Source organism: Numenius arquata, chromosome 7 (assembly GCF_964106895.1).
Source record: "Numenius arquata chromosome 7, bNumArq3.hap1.1, whole genome shotgun sequence".
NCBI classification, from domain to species: domain Eukaryota; kingdom Metazoa; phylum Chordata; class Aves; order Charadriiformes; family Scolopacidae; genus Numenius; species Numenius arquata.
The window spans coordinates 52,450,037-52,463,559 of record NC_133582.1 but is presented as its reverse complement, the minus strand read 5'-3'; the positions used below and the strand labels follow the sequence as shown (position 1 = coordinate 52,463,559).

Genomic DNA, 13,523 nt, shown 5'->3' with positions numbered 1-13,523 from the left:
ACTCATTTAAATTTCAGAATAACTCAATAACATGTTTCATACTACCTCCAACATTAGGTCGTACATCGTACATTCCTAGGTCACGAGCTTTGCAAAAAATTAGTATGATCAGATGCATTCATCAAAAATGTAAACAGAGAAATTAGGAAACACATCAGGAAAGAAAAGATTAGGCAAGACATGGAGTGACTGAAGAAGAGCAGAAGTAGTGAGGTGAAAATGCTATGCTCGGTACCAGGAGCCCAGAGAACACTGTAGCCATTCTGAGTACACGAATTCAGTCTTTAGAAATAAAGCACAGAAGCATACATCCAGAAATAACAATGGAGCAAATATTGCTATGCCTTTAGATCTTTTCCTCACCAACAAGAACATTTGCTCTTGAGAGGGATAGGTCAGAATTATTAGGTCTAAATTCATGAACCTGCTTTGTCTTGACAGCCTTTCAAGGATCCTACCAGATATTCCAATCACTGCATTAGCAGGCCAAAAAGCCAAAATCAAGCAAAACCTCTCTACCACTGAACACAGAAGATTCCTTATTCCTTGACTTCTGTCTATTAGAAAAACTACATAATCTTTCAAATCATCTTTGCAAGCATTAGTGTGCACAGACATAGTCTTAACTCATCTGCAAGGCCCTCTGCTTGCCTTGGAAAAGACACTGCACTAAACCTTCAACGTTCAAGTAAGAGAAACAGGTTCACCAATTATTCTGTGTGGCCTGTTTAATCTCTGCTGTCAGTCTGATCATGCCATTGAAATACACTCACTTCTCTGGTTTTGAGAGGTGTCCTTTTGCGCTTTTTTTTTTAAAGCTGAAACTGTGAAATATATTGCTCTTTGAAAGGAAACCAAAGAAAAGATCTTCACAGTATTTTTAAACATTCTTTTTCTTTGCTCCATGTTAAGTACAGATTTGGCCATACAGGGAATAAGTCTGCAATTCACTCTTCAAGGACTCACATTTTACTCCATTACCAGATTGCTGAAGTCTCAATTTGTCAGTGTTACTACTAATATTCTTTCCATCACTTAACAGTTAGCTGGAGCTTATGGAACTATTACTGTAAGATGAAACAGTTTGAAGTGACAGCTGGAATAGGAACTCCAACCTTTTTTAACCAGCTCCAGCTCACAGTTCCTACAAAAATGTGTTTTATTCTACTGTTTATTACCATTTTAGCATGACTACAGTTCTTTACATGACAGCTCTTATTAACGAGTAGCAGTCTGACTTTTTTATTTATGACTATCTTGGCTAAAGTAGTCAGTGAGGGGAAAGATCTACCAAAATTTCATTATTGGATCTTACAAAAGAATTGAAAACAGTTTATCCTTAACTCCAAAACCAGAAAAACAAATCAAGCTGTTACATCTTTTTGTGCAGTTCCAGCAGAATGCAGTACAACAAATTTTGAGCAGAAGAGGAGCTGATATAATTTCAAGAGTCAGTGGAAAGGAAAAAAAGTTGAGAAAGTAGTATCTGAACACTGACCATGCTTACAATGAAGAAAGCTTCACATCAGAAATGAAAAAACCAAAACATTTCACTCACTGTACTTTAGACAATGCATATTTTGTACATTAAATTAATAAGAGAGAAATGTTACAGCAGCATCAGTGAAACTACTAGTAAAGTTTGCTCTGGACTGCAAGCTGAGAATCTCTATCATACTTTCAGTGAAATCAGTGGGAGGACAAACTTAACACAATTCTTAAAGGCTATATTTAGATCTCTTACTCAGCCAGTAGCGTCTTCAGTGCCAAGTCAGTTTTAAATATGCTTCTGTGATAATGTGCTCTTTGAAAGCCTTTTATACGTACAAAGATGCAGAATCCAATCTTTACAAAAAGATAAATTTACCCCTCTAGAGTTTAAAAAAAATAATAATAAACACAGCTTTTGAAGATGTTTCCTCATTTGTCATATTCTCACAAAGCTCACAAATCAGGGCAGCACTGGGACCTGTGACACAACTTTCTCATCTGGACCTGCAAGAGATCCTAATCCCAGGGTAAAGCGATTGCTATCTCTAGACAGCATTAGCAGCATAATCTGCATGCAACCACTGGGATGAGAAGTATTTTCCAAAGTCAGTTAATACAAAATAACGCTATAGTAACTTGGTGCATCAACATCTACTTAATGGGTCCTGACTCTAAGTTGCAAGTAAATGCTGTAGGCCAACCACATGAAGGAGATGGCACTTCATTGGCACACAGGCCCATCTGAAAAAGATCAAGGGAAGGAATCTTTCGGGGTAAGGCTGCAAACAAGCCACTAAAATCTGGCACTAATTCTAGGACTTCATTTGCAATGTCAAGACAGGATTAAAATCATCACTATTTTTCCATAAGGTTTATAGATGAAGCAATTTTCAAAATATTATTTAGTTTGTAAAATAACTTTTTCACGGTGCAGATGAACATTAACATCCATCAGGCAACACCCAAATACCTAAAAACACAAGTGGAATTGTCTGGCAATAATAGCTAGTAAGCAGACAGGTCTAACGACGACAGCTCAGGCATGTTGCTTTCTCTCCCTCCTCACTGCGTCCCACAAACACCTTCCCTTACACTCCTGCCAAGTCTATTGCATTGCACAGCAACAGATTAATGCCTGCCAGTTTCTAGAGAGCTGAGCATGCTTCTCCATTTAGTGTCTTGGGTAAAAGGCCAACAATGCAGTTAGGATGTACAAAAATACCCCAAAGACTTGATGTGTTAGGTCCTGAAAGATGGAAATAACAAAGCATAACATTAAAGCTTTTTCTAACATACTTAACTTCACATTTCTAGCAACTGCCTGCCTTAAATATCATCTGTTCAGAGCACTCCTTGGCATTCACAAACATTAGGTACTGGAAAGCTAAGTATCAATTCTTTCTCCCTCCTTCAGAATATCACTCAATCTGTAACTGACACTAAACACCAAATAATCTGTATTCAGATAAACCACTAACATGAGAAAAGCTATTTGTATTCCGACCAGTCAACTGTATTTTATCATATTAACCCAGTTTTGGCATTACCATTTTCTCAAGGAACAAAACCCTCAAAACAGCTAGGGCTGTTTTGGACTCAAACTTTTCTTTCTTTATTTCTTTGTAGTTATAGCATAGTTAGCCTTAAAGCAAAAACTTATGGGTAAAAACAAATTACAGACATTTCCAAAAGGTAAGTAATTCCCTCAGGTAATCAACATATTTGGGGGAAAGGGACTGAGGAGAACCACATAAAAGATATCAAAATTGCCCAACTGGTAAGTAGAAGGCCATACTGTGCTTAGAAAAGGATCACATAGATATATAAACCATCCACAACATACCTTTTTCTGTGGTTTTTATTCCCAGCCTAACAAGTTATCTAACTTTATAAAACAAGGACTAATATTTTGGCTGGGAAGCAGGATTCTTGTGTTCCCCATTTTATTCTTCAACATCGTCTACCTGGGTCTTCCAGTTCTAACACATATTCCTATACTCTAAAAATACTTCTAAAAAAACATACATTTCTTTAATGTAAAAAAAAAAAAATACTGTACATACAGCAAAGAAAAGCAACCTGTACCAACAAGAGTACAAATTGGTGGCTGAGACTGCAAACAAAGAGAGGTGTCCAGTATGAGGTAAACTGTTAATGAAGACTTACCTCCAGAAACTGGCGCATCCATGAAAACAGCTCCCATTTTTTCAACTGCTTTGGCTAATTCTTTTGAAACTGCAGGGTCTATCGTACTGGAATCTATTAGCAATGAGCCTTTCTTCACTTTCCTAAAATAAAGATTGATTATTCAGTATCCGTTGTACAAGACATCTTCAACTATTACCATGGCACTGGCTTTCCACAGCACGATAAATGTACAGACACTTTTTGGAACACTAATAAACACAAAGTTTTAAACTCCATTCAGCAACATCTGTTCGGTATGTATACTCCTGAGTATGCATATTGCACAATTTTGAATGACTTAAAGCTCAATGAAACCTGAACACAAAAAAGGATGTTCTTCCTAAACGCTATTACAAAAAAAAAAATAATACAGAAATATGTGCACTAGGAAACCCTGCCACTGTGCAAGCTTGAGCAGTATACAATATACAGATCATCTAAGATGCATTCTAAACAACTGAACTAAATGTTGATACAGCCTGAAATTTCATATATAAGAATACAATTTTCCTTCTATGTATATACATTATTTTCAATTCTTATCAGTATAGCCTGATTGCATTTTTAATCATTGCTACAATTTATTGTACTTAAAGATCATAACTAACACCATAAAAGCCCACTGCAGATTTAAAGTGAAGCATGGAGAAAGATGTTAAGCTTCCCTACCAATAGCTAGTAAATTTAGGCAGAAGAATTGTATCCCAAACTGTAGAACACAAAAAAAAGGTATATGCGTTTATAAAAATGCAATTAAATTAACTTTTTTTAAAGCTCTCAGCAACAAAAAATTGATTATATTTTTATCCCTCTTTCCATTCAATTGCACCATGATTTAATGTCCTCTGGACCAGCGAACACCACAAAATCAAACAACATTTTTCAGTCATAAAAAGGTCAGTAATTTAAAGTTACACATGACAGACAGAGCCTCACTGCACCTTGCGTGCTGTTGGCAGTACAGTGAATTTCACTGAATTGAATTACCTACACAGATGGATATAGTCTCTCAATATATACAATTGTGGACGCCACTGTAGCTCCAGACCCAAATAGAGCCACATACACAGAACTTGTCCTTTCCCACAGAAGGCATGAGCTGCAGTTAGTTTGCACTCAAAACCCAGGGTGGCAGATACAGTATTACATCATGTCCCCTTATTTTCAGGACAAGGAGCAATGGCACAGGCTCCTTGGTAACACAGCGAGATGACGAAGCTAACCCTTAAACACTCCAGAGCATCAATGTTTTCTTCAGTAAAGCTTAAAAAGCTTCAGGAAGTTATCAAAGTCAAACCAGTCACCAAGGAGCAGGTCACTCAGTGACAATTAACCACTATTGTCAAATTACACTTCCTTCTTTTGAACATGGAGAAACTGCAGCAGCAGCAGAGGATCACTTTCCACATCCTCTGTTCCCCACAGTATTTTCCACATCTAGGTACTCAAAAGATTAACTGGCTGTATTATATCAGTAAGTACTGCCAATCAGTCTCCAAAGCACTGCCATCCTGGATACAGTTCTCCCACAGCTGTTTGCCCAGCTTTGTGGGACTGATCCAATTACCCTTCTTCCCTGAAGGGTCTAAGCTACAGATACTTAGATCTGCTCAGTCCTACTTTGTGGGGAATTAAATTATGGACACTAAGGGAAAGAAGCAACTAATATTTTCCATAGTGGAAGGAGAATAGAAAATCCCTCTCCTCTATTTAATTTTCTAATCACTGCACCTTAATATTGTCTACAATCAATAACTAAAAAAGCTATCATCAGTTTTAGACCATCTACTGTACTTTTGTCTGCTGTATGTTTCTTCATTTACACTATTAACCTGGACAGCAGTAAGATCCTATATGATCTTACCTCCGTGATCTTCGAGTACCTCAAAGGTATTCAATACCCGTAGTCAGCCTTCTAGGAGCAGTGCACATGTGCCCAGAAGAGCCTTTTAAATACTATTTATTTTTCAATTTGGCAAGTCCAAAAAGTCTGAGTATTAGAATTCCGCAGACTATGGATTTTAGGCTCTGTGGAAATCCCTCCGCAAAAGTTAAAAAACACTGTTTCAGATTAAATGGACTCTTTAGATATCTTCTTGTGTAATAAACAGATAATAAGAGTAGAAATCAATAAAGCCTTGTTAACTATTCTATGTTAATGCACTTTAATATTATGAGACACAATGGCATCTCATCAGAACACTTCAGTTACCAGATTTCAAATTAAAGAAAAAAGTATTTGAGCAAAAAATTGTTGCCAGCAAATATTCTAGTTTTACTCATCTGTAGTACTTTATATTATGGTAAAAAAAACTTGCAACTGAGAAGGTAAGTAATAGTCAGTTAAGTTGTCTCAAATTCACATAAATTATTATTCCACTGAAAATAAAACCAAGACTTCAGCCAAAAGCCATTCAAAAGCAAGCACAGCTTAAGAGAACTCATGTAATTAGGAGTATCAGTAGTGACAAAACAGAGGAGAACATCAAGTGCCCTGAAGGCACAGCAAGAGTTACAGCAACACCGATCATTTGTGTAACACAGCCTTGAGTAGGACTGGGAATTCTCCAGACTACAGCAAATTCTTACTTTAGAATTCCATTTGCTCCTGTGTAAACTTCTATCGCATTGGGACTAGAAGGCAGCATGGTAATAATTCTGTCTGCTCTTTCTGCTACATCTGCTGGGGAATCTGTTACCTTTTAAAGAAAAAAAATAATACAATTATATAAGCTTACATTTCCTGAAAAAGAAATGTCAAACATGTTTGCTGAGTTTGTTTTTCGTATTTGCAGGTCACCGATCAGAACTAAGCCAGGTAAAAAATGAGAATACAAGACAAACTCTACCCTCCTAATGGAAATGTTAATTAATTGGATTCAGCAACAGAAAAATAAAAAAAATTGACAAGGACGTCACAAAAGTTCTTCCTCCAGAACATTTACCAACAGGGATGCTTGCATCCCATCAACTCATTCCTGAATCTTCAATTCATTATAAACCATGCATCCATACAAAATACCGCTCTACAATGTTTTTAAGGAGGGACAACACTAAGGATGACAAAAATACTTTTTCCCTTGGCTGATACAGCACTGGGAGATAGGAAGACTGAGGAAAAAAAGAAAAAAGTCTTAATGCAGCTCTGAGATTCCCCTTAAAAAATCAGATAAACTAAGTGATGATTCTCACAATATTATGGCTGACATTTTCAAAAAAGAAAAAAGAAAATTATCAGCTCAAACATACTTCACCAAAAACGTGTGAATAAGTTTCAAAATACATTGTTAGCTGTTTGTTGTTAACTAAACATATACCTTCCCCAGCTCATACTCAGAGGCAGGCAGGATGGTATTTAAGATACATCCACAGCAAGTGAAATACCGACAGGTAAAGTACTGAGTTTTGCCAATGAACTCAAAAGAACCCAGAGTTTTAGCCAGAAGGCATTTGGCACTAGTATTTTTGTCCAATACTAGTTTTAAATATTTCATTTCTTTGAAATACGCATTGTTAATACATTCATAGCTCAGGGAAAACAGCAACAACAGCTTACTCTTTTATCTTCAACCCACAAGGACCAAATCTGATTTCACTCATTCAGGTAGTTTTACTGAAAGGAATTAGGTTCCAAGCAGGAAGCAAGATGAGCAGAAAGTAGATTCTGGTTGTGGATAGGCCTTGTAGTATTTATTTTCCAGTTATTGTTGCTGAATGATGAAGAGGAACCTTAATATTACAATGATGTATTCTGCTAGATAAATTACATGCCTCGGGTTTTTCAACTTTAAGAAATGTCTTAAGCAAAATTTTATATGCAGTTATTAGTCAGTGTGAATAAATTAGAATATCCATATCACATGGCTTTAGGGTTAAAGAAACTGCAGTTTAACAGGAACCTCAAAAATTGGTTCTTTTCCATAATGCAGACAAATCAACCTATTGATGACCTCATTTCATCATTCCTTATCTATTTTTAACCACAGTATTTGTTATCATTTTTGTTAGCTTTGATACTAAAGGCACTTATGTAAATATATTATCTTTTTATATAAAATGCTTTTATAAGGTCTCAGCATCAAAGAAAAGAAGCTGTATATACATTTGTAAGAAATGCTGAATAGTATCTTGAAGGTTTTATGGGATACAGCATTATAAACTTCTTGATTTCTGTCTTATTGTAAAATAAGTAAAAGAAAGGAAGACTGTATATCTACTGAGCAAAGCTCTCTCTCAAAAAAAAGTAAAGAAACTGGCATAGATGGGCCTTAGAAATATGCAGGTTTTGTTTTGAAAGAATAAGTTAATACTACACAAAACATCTGGTAAAACGCACGGTTATAAAAGGAAACATACTCTAGTCCAAAGAACAAAGGTTAGGAGGAATAAATGAGGCAATTATAAGCAGAAAGGCTTCTATACCCGATTAGTTAATTTTATGACTTGCCTCCCTGGAGACCAGAGAGCCTAACACTTTATATAGGAGTATGACACCTTTGTCTTTAGTTCTGAGTATCTCTGGTTTGGTTCAGTCCCAATGTGTATTATTAGAGCAGGAGACAGGAAGTAAGTAGTGAAAAAAGTGGGAATTAAAGTAGGAATTGTCATTCTTGGCTTTCTGGTACTGTAACAAATATGATCAATAATCCCAGAGAAAACCTACCTACCTGGTTCAACAAGCAGCATACAAAACTTTTTTTTCATTTGACACTTCATGTCTCAGAAATAAAGTTGAATGATTTGAAAGCTATTAGGAAACATTGAAATAATTAAAAATACGCGTGTAACTTTAAAAAACATATCAAATATTAATTGCTGATTACTAATGTAGATCATACTGGCTGAGAGTAGCAGCCCAGCAAGTTCCATACGTGTTCTGATACTCGCCAGTTTAAGCAAACTTTTGCAGTATGCAACTGGATAGGGGAGACTTTTCTTCATACTGGTCATTGGTTTATGCCCTTCAATACATGCATCTGCTTATATTCATTCCAAAACGCTCCCCTATTTTTTTCTTTAGGTTTACGATAAGTCAATCAATAATTCTGCTTGCCTGAAATGCTATTCTCACTGAATACACTGAAGAAAGCTCTATTTTTATGGTGCTTTATGCATCAGATGACTTCAGTAACACTGTCAAACTTCCAAATTTGAAATATGATTTAAAGATACGTAAACTGAAGCAAAGTAACTGCATGACATGCACTCCGCTGTGTAAGAAAGAAAGTGACAACTAAGAGGAAGAGGAAAGAGACAGTAGAGTGTAGGGACAACCTACTTGGTCACAGCACCATTCAGTATTCTCCCTTGTGTGTAGCCTTGCAAATTTCTCCAAGTTTCACCCCAAGTGGTTCTATATCCTCCTGCTTGGCCAGGTTTCCCCTTACTATTCACCATCAGCAGGCAGGTGGCTGCCTCCTGACATACACTACCTCCCAGCTCTTTACTTCAGAGGCTAAAGAAAGTGGAGTCACAGAATATGCAGACTTGCAATCAAACATGCCTCACCCTCCATATACCTTAGTAATAGCAATGACTTTAAACAATGGGCATTTGACAACATTCACTGTCTCTTGGGGGACATCTTTTCACCTCTGTAACACTCCTGATGGTTTTACCCCTACCAGCCAGGCCAAAGACAAAGCAGCCCTTGGAGCCCAATGTTCCTTCCACAGTAGTTTCTACAAGGCCCTCTGGACCCACAAGTTTCTAAGTTCTGAAAAAAATGCTGGAGTAGGATTTACACCTATAGATCAAGAAGAGGAAGTTATGTTTACATATTTTCTTTAAGTGTGTTTTATTTGTATTTAAGCCTACCCATGTGTTCTCTTAGTGATTTACAATCGTAAAACATAGGTTTGGCATTATTTTTAAAAGCGCTACAGTTCACCTTTAATATTATATGCTAAGTCTTGCAGTGGATGCCAAGGATTCTATTGCTGTGGCAATAACCTATCCAAATGGACAGCCACAGCAAAGAAATCTCACTACAGAACATGAATTAAAAATATAACCAATTGTTCAAAACAGACTTCCTTTCCGTTTGCCCAGCCTCTTACCCAAGACAGGTCTGGTTCATCCCCGAGGGTCTCAGCTCTTTAACAAAATAAAAGCAGTAGCTAGGACAACAAGCTGAAAAGCTTACTTTCCCGCTTAAGGCCAAGATTCTGTAATTATTCAGGGGGAGCTGCAATTAATTATCAACAGGTGCGCTACATCATTTTATCTTTCATGAATCTTGACATTACCTCATTATTTAAAACAGCTGCAATTAGCTCCAGCAGTTTAGACTTTCAAGTCATACAAATCCTCTATCTAGATCTACCTACAATTTCCTTGCCACTGCTGGAAAATTTCCCCCTATCCTCTACACTGTCCCATCAGAGTATTATTTTTGTATCGGTTTCTCTTTACTTGAGAATATTCTTTTCTTTCGTTGCATCTATCCATCCAACCACAACTATCTAAACTACCGTAGCTTTGAAACATTCAAATAGGTTTCAGACACTTAGAAAAGACAGTCCCTGCCATCTGAGAGACTGAAGGCATTTCTGGGTGTATTAACGGATCAACAAAAGCAATAGCACTGACTGGAATGGGGCCAAGACTTCGCAGGGTACAGGGCAGGAAGGTAAACCTCCTTAATGTGACCAATTTCCTTCCCTCCTTTTTCCTTTTCATTCCTTCCTCTTCTCTCACCATAACCTTCCTCACCTCCAAGAGAATAAGCACTTAAATAATTAGATTTTTCCCCTGCCCCTGAGGACTGCACCTTGAAGCAGCAGGAAAGCTCATATGTCCTTATAACCCTTACAGCTATGCCAGCAGGAATTTTTAACTAGGGTCATCTAACCTGGAAAGGTCAAAGTAGAAACCAGATGAAAAGAAGCCCACTGGCCATCTAGACCTGGGGGAGGAGGAAGCAGGAGAAAGAAGGAGGTGAAAGAACAGGCCATCAACCTACTCTCATAAAAAGGGGAAAAAATACCCAGCTAGAGAAGTCCAACAAGGTAGCGATTCCGAGTAACAGCATGAAAATGACTTAAGGTAGAATCATCACTTTGCTCCAAGAGAAACCTCCCAGATTCAGATTGTGTTCGCTAAGCTGTTTTAGTTCCAATTGTGATCTTAACCAAGAAAAAAACCAGATTATTTAAAAAAAAAAATCACCTGCAAGAACCATTCAAAACATACAGTTACTGTTGGAATAAAGAAAGTTTATTACTATACCTGAGCACCCAAGTCTTGAAATTCTTTGCAAGCTTCTGGGAACACATCATATGCAATAACTGGATATCCATGTTTTACCAGGTTTTTTGCCATTGGATTTCCCATGTTACCCAGCCCAATGAATCCAACTGGGGTTTTTGAAGCCATTGCCCTAGAACACACTGATTTCAAAACAATAAATATCAATATATTTGCATTTTAGAGTAACACGTAACAATACGTAACAAAAGCTAGCATGTTATCTCTTTGCACTGATTTAGACAACTTAAACCTAAAAAGGGCAGAAATGTGATTCCTACTCCACATATCTTAAACCATAGATTATACCTGAGATTGCGCCACAAATACCACCCCTGAATTATTATTTACATAGCAAAGAAAATTATTTTCATAAGGAAAATGTGAGAGTTTTAAAAAGTATAGTAATAATCAAACTTGAACAGCATCCCTGAAAGCTAAGGTCTGAGTTTCAGTCTGAGAGGAGTTCAAACACAGATTTAAAATATGCAGGCTTGTCTCTGTTTTGTATGTGCCTAAATACTAAACTGGAAATGCAAAATCAAATTTTGTATATATTTTACGGACTTCTTCTTTGCAACTTTGGTTGCAGGCCTGGGATTTAGCACCTATTCTCTAGAAATGGACTGAGGCCACCACTTTATTTCACGCAGCCCCTCACAGATAATAACTGGACTCTTCTGAGCATGCACACAGATATAAACCACTAATCTAAAAGTATCAATAATAAACCATTGCCAATTCTTTGAGCCATGTAATCACTTGCAGTATAGTTTAAAAGCATATACTGAAAACTAGAACAAACTGAAGTACAAATATAAAATGATGAAGTCTTTACAGGAATAATCACTGTATTCTATTTGCTGTTCTACCAAGACAGAACTATAAAGCATAATGTACAATCTATAGACAACACTACAGTTTCAGTCAGTTACTTTTTGCAAGTAGTTAGCGAATATCAGATGCTGGATCGTAAGTAGCGTTGCAGGCATCCATCTACTGCAATCTCTGCCTCGTCACTCTCAACACTGCTAATCCAAGGGCAGCACAATTTGGCAGTGCCAAGATTTCTTTGCTGATTGCGTAAAATAATTTCTCCTTTACGGCAAAGGAAAAAGTTACGCAGAATAAAAACTAAGGCATGTGGCAACTAAGCAGCCAGAAACACAGCTAACTAACTACTGAACTACTGTAACTCTGAAGTGCACATACAGAAAATGTGCCTAAGCTGGATCTAGACTCTAAGAGGTCTCAATGCTTAGCAAAGAATCCTCTCTAGGCCAATAACACTTGATTAATCATTTTAAAGTCTTTCTGACTTTAAGCTCCTTCTTAGCCAGCAACGGTCATGCTCTTTCATCTGCAGCACTATTTTGGAAGTGCCACATTTAATAAATCAGGTTCGTTGAGAGAACTTTGGTCTGAGACAGTTTCCACAGATGCTTGCAGCAATTACATAGCTAGAGAAGTAGCACAATTTAAAAGAAAACTGCACTGGGAAAACACTTAGTGCAAACTGAGATAAGCCAGGAAAAGAGCACTTTGCTTTTTTAAGAAGTGCTACATGTCAAATCTAGGAAACAAATTAACAAAGAGCCTAAAACACCATCATCAGCCATAGCAATCATCTTGGAGTCTTGTCTTCTCATAGTTTCTATGAGTCAGTCTTCCCCAATACATCACTTTCACTCACCTAAAATTGCTCCTTTTGCTAGCCTGAAGCTTCCAGCTACCTGTGGAGGTTCAAGCCCTGGTTTTCAGCATCTTTCTCCACCCCTTAATACTAGAGGATCTTATTTACCTTGACTTCAGTAAAGGTTTCAAACCAGTCTCCTCTAGTATCCTGGTAGCCAAACGGGGAAAGTATGCACTGGACTGGACTGCGAGACTGCCTGATGGAAGAAATACTGTCTGGACTGTTGGGCTTAAACACAGTGATCAGTGTTTCAAAGACTAGCAACAGTCAGTTACGGGTGATATTCCTCACGGGTCAATACTGGGGCTGCTGCTGCTTAAAAATTTCATCAGCAACTGTGATGATGGGAAATAAGCACCCTCAGCAAGATCACTTACGACACCAAACTGGGTGGAATGACTGGAAAACTACAGGGAAGGGCTACCATTCAGAAAGACTGGAGAAATGGGCCTCATGAAGTTGAACAAAGACAAAACCAATATCCTGTACTTGGGACAAGAGACATCATTGCAGGCTGCGGACTGGCTAGACTGGCTGCAGCTCTGCAGAAAAGGACCAGTGGATTCCCATAGACAAGTTGAGCATGAGTCAGAAGTGTGTCCTTGCAGCAAAAGGTTAATTACATACTGCTCTATATTAGCAAGAGCATACCCAACAAGTCAAAGAAATCAGTGATTCCAGTCTATGCAGCACAAAGCACAAGAGATGTGGTCAAACTGCAGACCGCCTAGCAGTCATCAGTTAAGATGACTGAGGAGTTGGAGAATATGCTGTATGAGAACAGAGAACTGTCTTTGCTTAGCCTGGTAGTCTTCCACTACCTATGGAGTGGCAGCGAAGAACAGTTACAGAGCAAAAGAAGCCATATTCTTCACCGAGGTGCACAACAGGACATGGGGCA

The 13,523-nt window shown here is 37.6% G+C and overlaps 1 protein-coding gene across 1 annotated transcript in view; it reads right to left on the bottom strand.

Annotated features, from left to right (window-relative positions):
• HIBADH (3-hydroxyisobutyrate dehydrogenase) overlaps window positions 1-13,523 on the bottom strand; it is an 82,631-nt gene that overhangs the window by 62,989 nt on the left and 6,119 nt on the right. Inside the window, exons 2-4 of the mRNA XM_074150282.1 lie at window positions 10,909-11,069; window positions 6,268-6,377; window positions 3,658-3,779 (exon numbers count right to left, since the gene is read on the bottom strand). Coding sequence (XP_074006383.1) covers window positions 3,658-3,779; window positions 6,268-6,377; window positions 10,909-11,069 — 393 coding nt within the window. The remainder of the gene's footprint in view (window positions 1-3,657; window positions 3,780-6,267; window positions 6,378-10,908; window positions 11,070-13,523) is intronic.